The 19,197-nt window shown below is 37.1% G+C and overlaps 1 protein-coding gene across 4 annotated transcripts in view; it reads left to right on the top strand.

Annotated features, from left to right (window-relative positions):
* EML4 (EMAP like 4) overlaps nt 1–19,197 on the top strand; it is a 157,018-nt gene that overhangs the window by 131,328 nt on the left and 6,493 nt on the right. For all 4 annotated transcript variants that reach the window (XM_070512181.1, XM_070512180.1, XM_070512178.1 and 1 more), the window contains 4 exons: nt 6,891–6,979; nt 8,382–8,479; nt 18,194–18,281; nt 18,805–18,903. In XM_070512181.1, the coding sequence (XP_070368282.1) occupies nt 6,891–6,979; nt 8,382–8,479; nt 18,194–18,281; nt 18,805–18,903 (374 nt within the window). The remainder of the gene's footprint in view (nt 1–6,890; nt 6,980–8,381; nt 8,480–18,193; nt 18,282–18,804; nt 18,904–19,197) is intronic.

Genomic DNA, 19,197 nt, shown 5'->3' with positions numbered 1-19,197 from the left:
GTTTTCTTCTAAGAATTTTACAGTTTTAGCTCTTACCTTTAGGTCTCTGACTCATGAGTTAATCTTTGTATATAGTATAAGGTAGATATGCAACTTCATTCTTTTGCATGTGGATATCCAGTTGTTATAGCACCATTTGTTGAAAAGCCTGTTCTTTCCCCGATATTGACACCCTTGTCAAACAATTGACTGTAAATATATGGGTTGTCTGCCTGGGCTCTCAATTCTATTCCATTGATAGATATATATCCATCTTTATGCCAGTACCACACTGTCTTGATTATTGTTGCTTTGCATCAAGTTTTGATATTGAGAAATGTGAGCCCTCCAACTTTGTTCTTTCTCAAGGTTGTTTTGGCTATTCAGGATCCCTTGATGATCTTGTCAATTTCTACAAAGAAGCCAACTGGCATTTTGATAGGATTTCTTTCTTTCTTTCTTTTTTTTTTTGAGGAAGATTAGCCCTGAGCTAACTACTGCCAGTCCTCTTTTTTTCTTTTTGCTGAGGAAGCCTGGCCCTGAGCTAACATCCGTGCCCATCTTCCTCAACTTTACATGTGGGATGCCTACCACAGCATGGTGTGCCAAGCAGTGCCATGTCCGCACCTGGGATCCGAACCTGCAAACCCCAGGCCACTGAGAAGCGGAATGTGCGAACTTAACCACTGTACCACCAGGCCGGCCCCCGGATTTTTTTTCTTTATGAATCAATTTGGGGAATGTCACTATCTTACCAATGTTAAGTCTTCCAGTTTATAAATAGGAGATGTTCCATTTATTTAGATCTTCTTCAGTTTCTTCCAAAAGTGTTTTTAGTTTTGGGGGTACAGATTTGCACATTTGTTAAATTTATACCCAAGTTATTCATTCTCTTGATGTTATTTTAAATTAAATTGTTTTCTCAATTTCATTTTCAGAATATTAATAGCTAGTATATATAGATACAACTACTTTTTGTATATTGATCTTGTATCCTGCAACTTTGCTGAATTTATTTCTTAGTTCTAATAGTTTTTTTGGTAGATTCCTTAGGATTTTCTACATACAAGATGATGTAATCTGCAGATAAAAATAGTTTTCTTCCTTTCCAATCTGAATGCTTATTCTTTTTCTTGCCTAATTGCCCTGACCAGAACCTCTAGTATGATACTGAATGGAAATGGTGAGAGTGGTCATCCTTATCTTGTTCTCTATCTTGCAGAGAAAGCATTCAGCCTTTTACCATTAAGTATAATGTTAGTTCTGAGTTTTTCGTTGATGCCCTTTGTCATGTTGAAGAATTTTCCTCCTATTCTTAGTTTGTTGAGAATTTTTAATCATGAAAGGGCGATGGATTTTATCGGATGCCTTTTCTGATCTATGGAGATAACATGGTTTTTGTCCTTTATTAATATGGAGTAGTATGTTAATTGATTTTCGTATGTTAAATCAACCTTGTGTTCTTGAGATAAATCTTACCTGGTCATGGTTTATATTCTTTTTATATGTTGCTGGATTCAGTTTGTTACTATTTTGTTGAAGATTTTTGCATCTATATTCATAAGGGACATTGGTTTATAGTTGTCTTGTGATGCCTTTGTCTGGTTTTGGTATCAGGGTAATAATGGCACTAAGGACTTTAATACAGCTGATATCTCCAAAACTGAAATGAAGATTTAAAGCATAAAATGGATACAAATTAGTATATATTAGTAATTTTTAATCAGTTAATCAAATTTTTACTCATTACCAAAATCTTAGATTTATTGGACCAATGACTATAAAACATTCAGTTAATAAATTATACTTAGGCATATCACACATGATTTTCAAATATAACATTCTCTCATTTTTAAAAATTTAGGTTTCTTGTTGGGATTTAAAGTTCTTCATAAAGCTCACAATATATGTGAACCTGAAGCGTTAGGAATTTGAAAGTTGTAATCTCTGAATTATTGGTAAAAATACATTCTACTTGATTTTCCCAGGATGCCAATTAATCATCCTTCCCCATCCTGTTTTTTTAAACAAGTTTCTGAAAAGGCACTTAATCTTTATACCACTTCTAGACCTCAGAGAAACCACAGATATATTTACCATCCCATCAGGATATCAAGTCTATATCAGCTCAGAGGAAATTCTCCAAGCAGTTTACACAAAACTTTACTCTGGTCTTGGTTGGACCCAGTCCAATGTTCAAGCCAACATACAGTATTTAAGGAAGGAGTTTTTGCCACACTAATTTTATAGGCTGGTAAATGGAGGTGACACACCCAGAATTAGAGAAATCGGTAGACTTGAAGTGATGATAGGGAGAGTAAAAAGCATAGGTTAAAACTGGAAATTGTTTCAAAGAAAAATCCGTAGAATTGAGTCAGGATATAGAACATACTAGATATAACATATAGGGATGAAAAGAGAGTGGGCAGACTGAGAGAGCTAACTTCAAAGAAGACCCCAGAGTTTCTGGTCTACGGTGATAGTGACAGCTTTGACAAGGAAGCAAGCTGGGAAAATGAGCCTGGTGAGTGAGTAGGTAAAGAATTTAACTTAGTTTTTGACATGGAAACACAGAACACTAGACCTGGAGAGACTTAAGTGATCTGGCTCAACTCATAAGTTTTGATAGTGACTGTAACCTTGGCAAGCAGCCATGTAGCTAAAGTGCTCTCACCAAATTCTAGCCAGATAGTGTTGACTGTAAAGGTTCTGAGCATAAGAAATGCTCTTTCTGCTCAAAAGGGAGATGTCAAAGACATATTACCACAAGCTCAGACTTACTTCTTTCCATAATTAAAAGAGAAAAGTTCTAATTAGAAAAGAATAGCTTTTTCCCTGTGTGATTTGGTGTTACTTAACTTGGCCCGTGGGTACTCAGAGCTCATTTCCCAGGGTGCAAAGTGTCTTTGAACTCCATCAGCGTGAATCTGCCTGAGTTCTGCCTTGTTATAACTCCAGTTCTGAGTTACTCTTCAAATGTTTATTGAGCTCCTACAACTTGTAAAGCACTGTACTAGATGCAGTGAGTGGCACAAAGAAATATGAGACATGGTCCCTACTCGAAGTAGATTATAACCTAATTAGATAACACGTAAAAAGATAAAGAACATATCATATTGGTAGTTTAGTATTACTTGAATAAACAGGCAGTAATTCTTGGAGATCAACGGAGAAATTACTATGACCCTGAGTGGTCAGGGAATGCTTCACAGAGGAGGTGAAATTGGTCCTGCCTTGAAGGAGTTCTTGGATCTTGAAGAGGCAGTGGAGAGTTGGGAGCTCATATCAGCCAGGAGGAATGGATTGAGCAAATGTAGCAAATAGGAGCCAACTGGACTAGAACGTTCCTAAACAGTGGAATCCAAACTTGTTTAGCCTGGCCTTTAAAGCCCATTAAAAATATTTCCCTCACTTCTCCAGCCAGACTGGTCAAGTTGTTGTCCTTTATATACACCCAAGCCCTTTTTGTAATTTCTTATCAACTACTTTACACCTATTTATGTCCCACCTATCCTTGCCATATTTGATGTGATGAAATCCTAGACCACCCACATCCTCAGTGATCACTCGCTGCTCTGAAACTTCATAATCCTTATTACTTGTATAATTCACATTACTTTGAACTATTTACCACTTTATGAACTCATTCTGTCTCCCCAGTTAGATTATAAACTCCTATTCTGCCTCCTTTGCTGACTCTTTTCTTCTCTGAATCCCTAAATGCAAGTGTATCTTAAAGAGCACTCTCCATGGGATCACGCCCTCCCCTGGGGTGATACAGTGAAAAGCACAAGGGTCAGAAGCTCTGTCCTGGTTCTGCCACTAACTAGTTGGTTGATGACTGGTCAGGTGTTTTGACATCATAGGATTTCACTGTTCTTATTTGTAAAATGAGAGGGTAGAATTAGGCTTTTCTTCCTCGTGTTTTTGGCTTTACCTTTTTCTGATTGTAAAAGCCACATTCTTATTCTTATAAGTTAGAAGATCATAAAGAAGGAAGGGGTGGAGGGCAGTTACAAACCTGCCACCCAGAGTACACACTTTATATTATGATGAATATATTTTAACTCATAAACAGATATATATTCATTTAGGGAGTTAGAAGTATGGTACTTTCCAGCTCTAAAATCTTACAATTCTTTTTTGCTACTAAAGAAATCAACATATTGTCTTTTGAAAAAGTCATCAAGATAGAGGGTACTATGTTCTAGTACTTGACTTACAAGTCAGATTATTTTAAATATATGGCCAAAGATTTCCCATCTCTGATACTGAGCAATTACATTTAGGAAGATCCATTAATTAGGTCCTTTAGGTCTATAGAGCCCCATAATGGTTCCAGATTACCTCAAAGCAGAAACTTAGTTCTAATGTATTTACTCTAAGCCTGGAATAAGAATACAGTTCAACACACGGAAAACTTATTTCTAGAAAATTCCCTCTGCTAGAGGATTTGTTGTTCTCTCCATACCTTTGTTAGGGACACAGGTCCTGAGCCCAAAGTGTTTATTGAACGTAGAACATAATTCATGCAATGAAAAGGATGGGAGCTTTAAAATTATTGCTGGGGTCCATAAGGAAATCGTATGCTTTTAATAACAGAGTTATTTAATTAGTACTAAAAATTACCAAAAGTAGAATTATTCTCTGATAAGTAATTAAATAGAAAAAGTAGGCAGGGTTTTTTTTTTTTTTTTCCTTTTTTGATTGCTACCATCTCTAACCAGTAAATGACTCAGTTTTAGATTTCTACATGTTATACTAACAGACGTTCTGGATTTTTTATTACTTTTTAAGGGAGTTTCCAAAAGATAAAATTGTTTGCGATTTTCCTGGGAAGATTAAATACACTTGGAAAACAGTCTTAAAACAGTATCAGGGCTTCTCCAAAATGAAAATTGATAATTTTCAAATGCCTAAGAAAGTATAGTAAAGCTTCCATGAACTCATTAAAAACTTAAAACTTTATACCTACAGAGTGGCACTGTATCTCATTGTTCTTTAGGTGTGTCTGTTCAGCCTGAGTTGGAATATTTAGTTCCCTTACTCTGAAAAGGCACTTTACTTGGCATCAGCTTTGGCATTTCTTGGCTTAGAGAAGTTTCACAGTGGTAGCCATGAAAATTGATTAATGAATCACATTCTTAGAAGAAACCAGTGGTCTATGGGTACTGTCCACTTGCAATAAAGTATGTTTCTTATGTACCTTTCTAAGTGGAAATTATCAGTAAACATGCAGCATAGGGCTTCAGAGTGCCAGTTTCTTGCTGATTGACCTTTAAACTCAAGTATTCACAAATAGAAACTATTTCTCTTACCTGAGTAGAAGACAGAATTTATTAATTAGGTTAACCACCCAGAAGTTTCAACCCATAGCTCACAAGTTACTAAAATTCATTTATGAACATGTTTAATTAGAGAGGGATTCCAGTGATAGGTAAAGAGTTGGGATCTTTTAGTCTTTCATCTTCTACTTTGAATACATTAATGCATATTAAGCAACATCACTAAACATTCTTTTTTTAAAAAAATTCTTTCAAGCCCTTTCCTCTCTCCTAAATAATATTTCTTTTAATCTGAAGGGGAAATGGTCTCTTTCCAGATATTAGTTATAATGCTTCATAATTAAAAGGAACTGTCATTATGATTCCTGTTATTGGCTTATTTTAGTAGTGAAAGTTTTCCCATATGAATAATTAAAAACAAAACTTGCTGCTCTTGTTGTCTGATTCAGTTACATGAGATTAAGACAGTGTGTTTTTTTTCCTAGTCTTGTCCCATTCCCTCCCCCCACCCTAACCATTTCTTCCTGAATACTGCACTACTAGTAAGTAATTCTTGCTAAGTAAACTTTGCTTTTGTAAGGTTCACGACTTAATTTTGTAATGTTCAAGACTTAATTTATATTTGTTCACTTATTCATTCTACAAATATTTATTTAGTGCCTGATCTGAGCCAGGCACTGCTTAAGTCTGAACTCCTCCAACCAGCTATGCATGCTGTCTCTGACCTGCCCTCCTCTCACTTACTCAGCCTTTAGTCGTCTGGCCTTAGTTCCCAGTCTTTGCTTTGTACACCACATCTCACCATGCTCTTCTGAAGGACCATCCCTTCCTTCAAAATGCTCTTAGAAAGAGATCTGATAATTTATTATGTAGTTGAATTTAAGTCATTGTTTTACCTCTCAGTAGGCTTTTACATTTTGACTTTTCCTATAAATGTGAATGAAAAACTGTCTTTCAAAGAATTTAGAGCTTCCCTGTGGGAGTGTTGGAGGTATTGGAGAGGCAGAATGCTGCCTGCTAGTTCCCTTGAAATCACACCAAATGAATGGCCCCTTGCCTTTCCCTTCCGCCTTCATACTATTCATGTTTCTCAACACTTCCATAGCTGTTCAGCAGTCACTCCTCCTGCCTGAACTCCTTGTACTTATTTTCCTCACTGTTCAGTTGAACCCATAACCTGCATCCTCTCTAGAGGTTTTTCTCTCTCCGTCATCATTCATTTTCCTTCTGAGTTCCTCTGTTATACATAGTTACCATCACTGAGATTGGCCCTCAATTGTTCTTTGTTTCAGTGGGCTCATTTCTTTTTCCTCAGCTCTAGTGTAATCTTCAAGAACACTGATCCTGTCATCTTATTTTCTGTTTAGACAGTGCCTAGCAAAGAGACACAGTTGGCATTCAGTGAATACCTAAAGTGAAATGAGGACATGCCTTGGCCCATATAAGTATATTTATATTCTATCTAGCAACATTTTGCAAAATGAATTCATTGTTCATTAGAAGAAAGGAACATGTCATACTTAAGAGAATTATTAAAATTTCTTAAAATTAAAGAGAAAAAGCAATCTTTTTTTTTTCTATAAATGCTAAAAATATCTGAAGAAGATTTTGATTTTTACTTAACAGGTGGTTTGTTCTGGATGCAGAAACCAGAGATCTAGTTTCTATCCACACAGACGGGAACGAACAGCTCTCTGTGATGCGCTACTCAGTAGGTAGGCAGATTTACCCCCGATCCTGACATTCCCAGTATTTCTCTGTAATTGTGTCTTTTCACTTCCAGTAAAGCTGACTACTTTTTTCTCTACGCTCTAGCGTTGTTAAATATTGAATATGATTCCCCCAACATCAGATTAAATTCTGCTGCAGGAAACCGCAAAAGATCCGCTAAAGTTAAACAACATTCTAAATCATCAAGCAAACATAAATTTAAAACAAACTGTTACAACTGCATTTGCAATTGAAAGCAGAATACAGTGCAATCAAATCCCATTTTTTTGGAACTACACATACTTAGAATTTTGAATAGGTATTAGGTTGAATGTTGCAGCTATTTAGCAACCTTTTCTTTGTATATGAGAGAATATAAAATTATAGTAATATTCAAAAGACACAAGTTTTATAGGCCCTTCAAGTTTTTAAAAAGTTAATTATGTTGTTACTGGTTACACAGTAATGGCTGGTTTGTTAATTAGATAAAATACTTAGCAACTCATTATAAGAATTTGATAAATTTGTTTAGCCTTATTTGAATAATTCTTTGTATTTTATTCACAGTGTTAAGTTTCGTAAGATTCCAATTCCCTTTTTCCATTATTAATATGGTTTTGATTCACGTCATTCTTCCCTGGAGTTAGTGTGAGTGATATTTGCTTATATTCGAAAATATATTTCAGTAGTTGTTGGATTAGTGTGGGATCCAAAGGATCTTTTTGATTGCTTCTAAGTTGTTTCAAAGGAAGCACACAATACTATTCTCTGAGTTGTACAAGGAAGGAAAAGTATTTGTTTCAAGCTATAAGCCTGGCAAGAGTTACCTTGGAGCAGAAAAGGCTTTCTGTTTCAGTTTGGCTTTTTTTTGTGCTATAGTAACAAAAAACTACTGCAAATGTAGCAATTAAAATCCAAAGATCAAGTTAGTAGACTTTATTGACCATCTGTTACGTGGTAAGTACAATGGAGGAGACCATAAAAGAAGAGAGATGGTCCCTTCCCAAGAGAACCGCCCTATAGCTGGAGAGATCATATGTGCTCGGCTGAAATGAGCAATTGTGCACTCTGCTTGTTGTATGAATACTGTGTACTTAGACCCATAAAAGTAGGTTAACCTCCCTGGGGCCAGTTTGTAGCTAACTAGGAGATGAGGCTAGAGTGAGGGGAGAGTCCAAGGCCCCTATTAGAATCCAAGAAAGGATTGTGTGCTGGAGCAGAGGACCACTTGTTTTTCAAGTGTGCTTAGTAATGGAAAGATTCATTCATTAAACACCAAATAACAGTTAAACTGATGAGATTTAACAATATTTGTAAAATATCATTTGGTATAAGTCCAATAAAATAACAATAAATAAATCTATCAGTATATTTCTCTAGTCAACACTTTTTCCTGTTTCATTCTAGATGGCACCCTCCTGGCTGTAGGATCTCATGACAACTTTATTTACCTCTATGTAGTCTCAGAAAATGGAAGAAAATATAGCAGATATGGAAAGTGCACTGTAAGTAGTGAAGTAAAATAGGTTAAGTTGTAAAATTGTTGGAAAATGTTACTTCTGTTAAAAAGAGAGTTAAATATTTCCATTGATGTATCCATTGTTGTCTCTCCTTAGCTGTTTTAAACTTTAATCTCTCTCTTTGGAAACTAAGATTACCTGACAGCAGAATGTTGTAGTTCCTTGTGTACTCTAGAAAGGTTTCTCCTTTTGATGGGAGTTAATGTTTGTCTCCCTCTGACCAGTTTTAAGGCAGTTTCTTAACTTGAAGATATTTCCATAGGAAACTCTTAGGAAATAACACTTCTTGAAGATGGAGAGAGGCAGAAAGGAAAGGGTATTTCACTTTTAATCTCAATGTCCCATGATCCTGCCCATCCTGTGTCATCTCTCTACCACTAAAAATAAAATAACTTATATGGAGTTTTGCCTGCATTAAGAGAATTAACAGAAGCATAATTCCTTAAATTTGTTGCCCATTTCTGATTGATTAGGTTATCAGTGTAAGATGAAGATTCAGTTCAGTTCTGTAGGCATGCTGAGTGCTTACCTTATGGCAGGTGCTCTGCCAACTAGAGAAACGTTGTAGGCACCGGGAATATATGTAAGATTTGTTCCTTGTCCTCGAAAAGTGCACATTCAAGCTGAGGACATGACAAGAAAGGCAGGCAGTGTAGCACAGTGGTTAGGGGCACAGACATAGGGGAGGATTACCTGGATTTTAATTCTTGTTTCACCACTTAACAGGCTAGTGTGACCTTGGGCAAGTTACTTAAACCTTCTACTTCAGTTTTCTCTTCTGTAAAATGAGGATAATTGTAGTTTCTACTTCACTGGATTAAAACAAGTTAATGCATATGAAATGCTTGGGATAGTGCTTGGCACACAATAAGTACTTAGTGTTTGTTAAATGTGATTTTTGTAGAAAATGAGGTAGCTGGAGGTGTATGTTAGGAAATTAATGTGGGACTAGCAGATCACTTAGAGAATTGGTGGCACAGATCCTTTAACAGTCTTTATCACAAAATAGTTTTAGGGGAATAAATAAAAGAATTAGTTTTTAGAAGCATATACATAAGCAAAACCCAGACCATTTACTATTCAAAGAAAAGACTTGTTTATTTGCCCCTTTTTGGACATATTTTGTACCATATGCTAAAGCGAGCCCATAAAACTGGTGTACTAGCAACCTCAAAGTTTTAGAATTTGTCCAAAATGTTTCTGTTCACCTTGATAAAAATTATTTATCATTATCCATTAATTTATTTAAATCCATCTTTTAATCGATTTGTCATCTTAGTATTTGTGACATGGAATAGTATAATAGTGCCTCATTGTACAACATGATCAAATGAAATGTTTCACTGAAAGGAATTTTCAGATTACTTAAGTTTATTATCCTCCCAGGCACCAAATTTTTCTTATTTTTTACCTCAATTTTTTTAAAAAGTCCGTATCTTAATAAACAGAGTATACCAAATATAATTTAATCTTGTAGAATAATAAAGTTTTACAGGCATCATTGTAACACTTACTTAGGTCAGTCTTTGTTTTAGGGATGAAGAGACTGAGTTTCAGAGAAGATAAAAGACTTGTCCTTGGTCGCATTGTGCCATAGTGGCAGATCCAGGACCTGAACCCTGTTCTCCTAACTCTTAGTAGAGCAAACTTTCCAGGGTACGATAATGCCTCAGATTTTTCAACATATATATTATTGTACTCTGCTCTTACAGTACAACTGAGCCAGAAAGGAAACGGCAATGTGCGACGTTAGATAACGAGAATGACCTTGGAAGTGTTGAGAAATGGCAAGTTTATCAATTGCGTGAGACTTGGCCATCTTTAATTAGGCAGCTTTATCTTTAGAGCATTTGAAAGTATTATTTTGAGATAACCTTAGGAACTGTTAAAGTTTCTAGTACTATATGAGTCTATAATGAAAGGCTCAACTACTCTCCTTTTCTAATTACCTTCTGTTTTGTGTTTTGCTTCCAGCTGTCACTTCTCCTTGCTGTCTGCTTCTACCACCTGGTCTTATAGTCTCATGTAACTGCTTTTGTCTGTTTTCTGCTATGATATAGGATGGAAAAAACTGGGCTAATGCTGGCTATGCCGCTTACTAGTTCGCAATTTTAGGAAAGTTAATTAACTCCTCTGAGTCTTAATTTTATTATCTTAAAATTGAAGATTATAATAGCCCCTATTCTATAGGATTTTTGTGAAGAGTAGGTCTTTGTTAAAATGTGGAAACTGGAACTACTCTCAAGAGTTTCAAATACAAATGCTCTTTTCTGTTTTATTTCCCATATTTTCCTGTTACTAGACAACATTTAATTGACACTGTAGCTACAAAAGCATACTGGGCTTAGAACTTTAAGAAATGTCCCTGTAATATATTGTAACCATGAAGTTAGAGCCTGTCCCTTTTCATGGCATCACTTTATGTGGAAATGCCCATTAAGGAGATGACTGGTACCCAGGGACACAAAGGGGCACTTCTTGGTAGAAGGCAGCTGGCTGATGCATGAGTCCCTAATTGGTGTGCGTGATGAGGTGGTTACGGGCCAAAGCCTTACTCTCAGTCTTATAAGCTAAGAAACAGGACAAGATCCATTTTAGATAGACTTACATCATCCAAGTTCTCTGAAGCTGGTTTATAAAATATCACTTTACAACAAGAGCTGTAACTGGTAAGGGACTGAATCCTAGTTTCCTCTGGCCAACCAATTTTTCTCTCTACAAGCAAGCCTCAGGAAACCAGCTCACAATCAGCGTATACCAGTTTATTCATTTAAAGTAAGGTATACAAATGCCAAGGAACAGGACTTGAGCATCCTCCAGCCAGTACTTCCCTTTAGGCAAAAAAGTGCATGTGAAACCAGAGTATAATCCGAAGGTGAGCAAGCTTGGTGCCTACATCCACAGTAGGGCGGTAGCTGCCGCTGGAACTGGTCTTGGTTCAGGTTCTCTACCCTAGACATCAGGTCATTACTACCCACATTTGCCTTTTGACTCCTTTTTCTTGCTGACCACCCTACCTGCACTTCCATCTGAATAACTCTTTGGACAGATTCCTACATGCAGTCAGGTTGTACTCTAGACTTGCTGGCCTTGGAGCTTTTATGACTCTTACTTCTTTCCCTTTTTCTGCTTTGATCTGCTTTATGTTAATTCTAAAGTTTTCGTGGGGGACATCTACTGTAGTTTCCATAAACACACAAAACTTGCTCTTCCAGTCACTAAAACTTATTTCCATTTTCTACTGATGCCAAATATCTTTCTTCATCTTCCTGAAGTTTATCCTTATCCACTTAAAATTTCAGTGTTTAAAAAAACTTAGCATAGAGGCTGACCCTGTGGCTGAGTGGTTAAGTTCACGCACTCTACTTCGGTAGCCCAGGGTTTCACCAGTTCGGATTCTGGGTGCGGACATGGCACCGCTCATCAAGGCATGCTGAGGCGGCATCCCACATAGCACAACTGGGAGGACCTACAACTAGAATATACAACCATGTACTGGGGGCTTTGGGGAGAAGAAGAAGGAAAAAAACAAGATAATGATTGGCAACAGATGTTAACTCAGGTGTGAATCTTTAAAAAAAAAACAGCTTAGCATAAACTATATATTTGGAGATTCATCGTATCTCCCCTTTTCTAGGTGTTCTTTAAAAATATTAAGTCTGATCTCATTTAGAATCATAAAATGTTTAGCATATAAAGGGCAGAAGAGAGCATTATCTATCCAGTCAACTTCCTCATTTGATGAATGAGAAAAGTGAAGCAACCATAGCAACCATCATTTATCATGATCCTTTGTTTTATGTTCTAACTCCTCCGATCGAGCCAGTCTCAGTACAGTTCCTTACAGTGTAAGTATGTGGATAAACCAGATAGTCTCCAAAGGTGATAAAGACTGAGTTAAAACTTTGATGTCTCTCTCTTTAGTCCTTAGAACCCTGGAAAACCTCAGAACATGCTAGAAGAGCCTGGCTCAGAGCACTTTTGGCATAATCTTTTTCCACATACCCTGTCACTTCCCTTTTCTCTTCCATTTCAAATCCTTGCATTTAGTTCTAATGCTGTGCAGTTTTTGGCAGAGTAGAAACAAAGCAAAAACAGGCACAGTATCAAATAAGTACATTCCAACTTTTAAAGGAGTTTCTTAATTTTGGAATAGTACAGAAGGGAGAGTAAGATGCTTCATTTGCATCTTATTTCTGCAGATAGCCCAGTCTACCAGCAAGAAGCCTTTTTTCTCATGGACATTAACTAGCTTGGTATGTCTGCCTGTATTTTAGACTAATCACTCATTATATTACTAGAATATAGCCATTAAGAAATTCCTTTTAAAATAGCAATATGACAATCACGAATTCCACAGAAAGACGTAAATCTCATTATCTATGAAAGCAGTAATAATAAGATGATAGAGCACTGCTCAGTATCTGCTTCTTATAGATTAGTGCTCACATGTGCCTGCCTCGAAGATCTATATTAAGAAGAGTGAGTGAACATATTTTCTGCTGAAGCTGCTTTTGTATTTGCTCTTATGTGGCAAATGATACCTCCTCACAAACAAATCTCAAGTTTATTTACAACACATGGCTGGTCCTGGCCCATCTCTTTGAAGGAATCCCGGTGATTGCACAAGAAATAAATTTGCTCTTTATGAGTGTGACCTCTCTGGGCCGGCTGAGGCACCGAGGGGAAAAGAAGTAGCGTGGAGTTGCCCCTTATACTGTCTATCCTTGGCAGCCTTTCATTTCCTCTTCTGTGGCCTGTCTCTGCCCCCTCGCTTCCCATGTTTGCCCCTGGGAACATGCTGTCTTCCTGCCAGCATAGGGCTCTCCAAATCCCCCTCCAGCACACGCTCCAAGGCTGCTTGACCTGATCTGTGGCATTTTGTGCCTCTTAATTAGATCATGTAATTTAGAACCTTTTTTCTTTCTGCTACTTCTCATGAGAACTTCCATCTTCTTAGTGTTTAGTAAATATTAGAAAAAGTGGTTTGACTGACCTTTAGGATTCATGGGTTCATAATTGTATCATATCTTCAGTGTGTAAGCAGTTTGGTTTTGTTACTGCTGCTATAGAAAAGTTTATAAGAAGGCTTTAGATTCAGAAGCTCTCTCTAACTTGTCTCCTGCACAGCCCTAGGATTTAGGGGTGGGGCTGTGCTGATATAGATCTGGTTTTATTTGCTTTATATACGGGGCTTCTCAAGTAAAATTTAATATGACAGAAGGATTTTATAGTTAAAAAGATTTTGAAGACTCCTGGTTGCCTTCTCAGAGATGCCTGAGTGTTGCAAGGTTTTATGTAGTTTTCTTGCTTTCAGTACAATGTTTCTTTTTTTCAGTGAAGAAGATTTGCCCTTACATTCACTGCCAGTCTTCCTCTTTTTTTGCTTGAAAGACCTGAGCTAGCATCTTTGCCAGTCTTTCTCTATTTTATATGTAGGTTGCCCCCTCAGCATGGCTGACGAGTGGTGTAGGTCTGTGCCGAGGATCCAAACCCATGAACACTGGGCTACCAAAGTGGGGAGTGCCAAACTTAACCACTCCACATGGGGCCAGCTCCAGTACAGTGTTTCTTTACCTCAGCTTTTCCTGTGCTATTTTGAAAATGTACCAAAAAGGTTCTTGATTACTTATAGATTCCTTTTCTTAAAATGCTACTTTTGAATTACTTTCTACTCATCTTCAGTGTTACAGAAATGAGTAAAAGATAGTTGTGATTTAAATGCTGTGCTTAACTTGGTCCAGAATCATCTGACCTGAGTTTGAACTCCAGCTCCACCAATTCTTTGTTATGTGACTTCAGAAAAGCTACTTAACCTCTCTCTACCTCCTAAACTTCTTCACTTACTAAGTGGGCATCCGCATTAAGGTAGCTCTGAGATTTGGAGTTGATAATGTATGTAAAGCACCTAAACAAATGCCCTATTCAGAGAAGGTACTCAGTAAGTGTTAGGTGTTATGAGCAGGAGCAGCAACATTATTGTCAGTAACAAGATGAGCCCTGCGTTATACCTGGGGGTGTTTTTCAGCATTTAACATGAATCTGTGAAAAAGTTCAAAAACAGTTTTTAAATTATGCACAGTTGTATATTTTCTTTGAAAGAGTTTGTGTTCTGATTGACCTAAAGTTTCTATTCTACTTGCAGTGGGATTATTTTATTCTGCATCTGATTGCCAACATAGTGGCTTTCTGTTAGACTCAAATTCCTGTGTACCTGTTAACACTGCTATTCAAAAGATCTTAGCCCAGGAGATATACTATATTGAAGTTGCAGTGATGTACTAAAAAGCATTACAAGTCTGTTAGAATAGGCAAGAAGTGCTGGTTCCTTTTGCCAGGATTTTGGTAATTGAAAATATATATCAAAAAGAGAAGTGGAAAAGACTTTCAAACTGCCTACCTAGAAATCTCCAAGAAAATAAGCCATGAAACTAATGCAGTATTTCAATATGGCAGTAGGATTCAATCTTACTGTAACAGGAATTATATTGCATTATCTGGTGACTTAAACAAATGAGGGATATGTTCTCATTTAAAAGAAGTCATCAGGGACTCAGGATCCTTCTTTCTTTCTACTCCATCATCCTCAATAAGATGCTGCTGCAACTCCAGTCATCACACCCTAGTTCCAGGAAGACAGGATCAGAGCAAGGGGAAAGAAGACACTCTTCCTCCTAAGTCGGTTCTCTTAAAGTTTTCCTGGAAGCCCCACTCAGTAACTTCTGGCACCCCTAGCTACAAAAGAGGTTGGGAAGCACAGTGTTTTAGCTGGGCACTAGGGGAGAATGTGGATTGGACAGGCAAGTAACAGTCTACACTCTAAAGATCAGCTTTCCCTCAAACCAACAAAACACATCAAAAATGTGATGGAGGAAAAAATCCTATTTGCAGTAGCAACAGAAGCTATAGATGCTTTGAGAATAAACCTAGCCAGAAAAGCACAGGAAGCTATATGAAACACAGCTGAAGACAAACGAAGAAGTGAAAACATAGAGATATAATGTGTTTCTAGATGAAAAGACTTGATAAAATTATCTTTTCTCTGCAAATTATTCTCTAAATTTGATGCAGTCTTACATTTTCAACATATTTACGAGCTTGATAAAATGGTTCTAAAGTTCATCCGAAATTTTCCACATACCACAAAACTATCATAGTTGGCTGAGAATAAATAGGCAGATAGACTAATGGAACAGAGAAGAGAGTTCAGAAATAGATCTCTGTTTATATGGAAATGTACTAGATAATAAAAGGTATTTCAAACCAGTAGAGAAAAAATGGACTGTACCTGTGTTATCCAGCATCGCAGCTGCTAACCACAACTTTCTGTTTATGAAATTAAATACAATTCAGTTCCTGGGAGCACTATCCATACCTCGAGTACTCGGAAGCCACACATGTCCAGTTGCTGCTGCACTGGACTGGGCAGAGCGTATTTTCATCACTGCAGAAAGTTCCATTGGACAGCACTGCTCTAGATGGTGAAGGGACACCTGAATACCTACTTAGGAAAACAGTTAGGTACTTGTTACTTTTTAAAAAACTCCCCAGGTAATTTTAATATACAGCCAGGGTTGCAAACTACTGATGTAGATCGATGACAAGCCTCCATGTAACTTAACTGACAAAGATTTAGCTAAACTCTTTCTGATTTTTCCAGAATAGTAGTCATGGGCTCTGTCACTTGTGATTGTTGTGTTACACCATTCAGCTACTTAATGGAAGTAATGAAAGTGCCAGCGTAGAATACCTTTCTGTTTCTTTTCAAGGAAGTAGGCTAGATTTTGCTCCCAATTGTGTCTGTGCCCTTGGGGTGATATTTGAGGGTATTTTCCCCCCAGGCTGTGTGTGTACCTTCCATGGCCTGGGGGGGGCGGGGGTGGAAAGGACACTCTGAGATGGTGTCTGGGAGGGTAACATTATAGACCCTTAACAGTTGCATTTAATCTTTTCTTTGCTTATTTATTGGAATCCATACTAAGGAAAAAATATTCTCTTTGCTTTCCAATATGAATTGATAACTTCCCCAAGGTCTTTTCTAAATTTAGGGACTTTTCCTACTCGAATCCTTTTTGAGAATATTTTATATTGATTTACCTTCTAAATATGTTCTGTGTTCACCACACATGTGAGTTACATGAATATTATGCATACACACAGTGCTTCTGATGCTCTTCTAAGTAGTGCTAATAAAGACTTTCACAAAGATTCGGATAAGATTTGTAAGTACTTCTGCATTAGGATGAGTACTTCTTGGAGGACTTTGCCATGATTAATCTGGTTAAATCATTCATGTAGCAGCAGTTTTCTTGTCTTAGAAGTGTGGCCTCTCCAAATGCCAGGGCCAGGCATCAGACCCATGTGCACTGTGAAAAGGAACTGTGAATGCCATCCTCCTGCCATATTCAGAAAATATCCAAGAAACACATGCATCTTTCTGGCATTGAAAATTGAGTTTTTGTTAAATTGGTAGGTTTCCTGTTTGTCTAGCAAGTGATTCCCGATCTGTTTTCCAATATACACCTAATCTCTGGTGATTTCAGGAAGCTTCACATTTCTCAATTTCATATAATTTAAATTTATTTAAATATATAATTATGTGTATTTGCTGCAACACTGTGGTGGAGATCGTAGCTCCAGAGAGGTTTTAGGACATGTTAGACTTCAGAAGGGTACTGGAATCATTAGAATACTCTGTGTCAATCATTAAAAACTATGCTTAAGGTACTTTGACTCAAAAAATAAAACCATGTGAGCAGAAAACTAGTCATTCAAAAAGTACAATAGAAATGAAATGTGTTTTACCCCAGACTGTAGGAGATAAAAGTGATTTTGAATTTGTCAACTTTGGTAAACCATAAGACCTGTGTGATTTATCTATTTATAGTTTATTGGAAATCATCAAATGCTTACATGTTAAGCCAACGAAATACAGCATTTAATAGCTTTTTTGTTTTAATTCCCAATGTTAGTAAAATTTAAGCAGAAGAAGATTACTGTCTTCCTGTTTAAGGAATGTTTTAAGGAATCAGATGATTGTATTGGGTCCAGCTGTTGTGAAGGAGTGCAGTGTTGGGTGACTTTTCCCCCAGAATATTCTCTGGAAATAGGAGTTTTCCCAGGAAACCTCATGTGGCTATGTATATATGCCGTATTCCTCAGTCTCCAGGGTGTACCATGGATACTCAGGAAGCAGCCCAGGAAAACTGTACTCTTTGTACACAACCTGGAACCAATACTTCATTCTCAACAAATGAAGTCACTCTAATAGGGACACTGTGACTTGAAATAAGGCCTGAGTTGTATCCACTGCAGTGTCCTTTAAGGTACAAGTTTAAGAGACAGGTCTTTCTTGGAAGTCTGCACAGGCAGTAGGTGCTTGTTGTTGGTATCTAGGTGGAGAGGCCAGCTTAATGTTTCCACTGTGGTGAGATCTCTTTAGTTGCAAAGTTCTGTCAGAACTCTTCATGTATCACTGGCATCTTCACATACCTGCATCATTGAATTCCAACAAGATAGGTAAAAAAGAACTAAAGCCCTGCTGTGAGCCCTGTTCAGCTCTAGAGGCTGTGTTACTGCTCTCTGTACTTGAGGAATTCCAGGTGAATGGCTACTCGGAAAACACTTTTGGCTAACTATTAAACTGTTTATCACTCAAAACTCTAAAAGCTTTCTAATAGTTGATCTGTTATTTCCTAGGGACATTCCAGCTATATCACACACCTTGACTGGTCCCCAGACAACAAGTATATAATGTCTAACTCGGGAGACTATGAGATATTGTACTGTAAGTATGAATGATCATGTATGGCTGAGATATGTCTGTCAGGGCGCAAATGCACAGGCTGCGCGGAATTTGAATTGTGCAGAGAATGCATTCTGGCCCCTCTAACCTGACAAAGCGTCTGTTACTGTGAGCTAAGGAGTGAGAATCTTAAATGTGGTTCACTACTCCAAGAAAGTAATGAATTAATTTTAATGTGTAGACATGTGTCGTAAGAAATTACTCAGGGAGATTGATGCTGCTCTGAATGTTTTGTATTTAACAACTTTTCCTGGAGGCAGGAAGGAGTATAATGGATGGGCATTTATGCTTTTTAAAGAAAAGAACAACTTCAGTGGGAAACAGTTTGTAGTTCTATAAACCCTGTTAAAGTAAACATTTTCTTTTCCCTTTTAAATGTGTCTTAATGTTTTTCAGTGTATGGATTATAAATACAAGTAAACGTGGCTAGTTTGAATCAAGATGCACTTTCAAATGCATTTGTACACAAGCACTATGATTATACTTCCTGTTTCTAAATTTAAAGGGGACATTCCAAGTGGCTGCAAACTAATTAGGAATCGATCGGATTGTAAGGACATCGATTGGACGACATACACCTGTGTACTAGGCTTTCAAGTCTTTGGTAAGAACATGGCACCTGATGAGAAAAGGCAGTTTGTGGGATTTTGATATATAATATTTACTTGCTTAAATTTCTAAATGAAAAATAGTCTACATGTGTTCTTTAGTGTTATCAATATTAATACCAGATTCAGAGAAATTCCGTGTATTAGTATTGAACCAATATGAGGTTTACTCTTTGCAGAATCCAGAAGACTTTTGGTTCCCAATAATATGAAAGACAATTAAAAGGAAAGGAATTTACATAATAGTACTTATTGCCTTACTATTTTTTTCTCCAAGTGAAAACTGAAGC

Source organism: Equus asinus, chromosome 6 (assembly GCF_041296235.1).
Source record: "Equus asinus isolate D_3611 breed Donkey chromosome 6, EquAss-T2T_v2, whole genome shotgun sequence".
Lineage (NCBI taxonomy): Eukaryota > Metazoa > Chordata > Mammalia > Perissodactyla > Equidae > Equus > Equus asinus.
The sequence above is the reverse complement of the archived record's forward strand: the minus strand, read 5'-3'. Positions and strand labels throughout refer to the sequence as shown.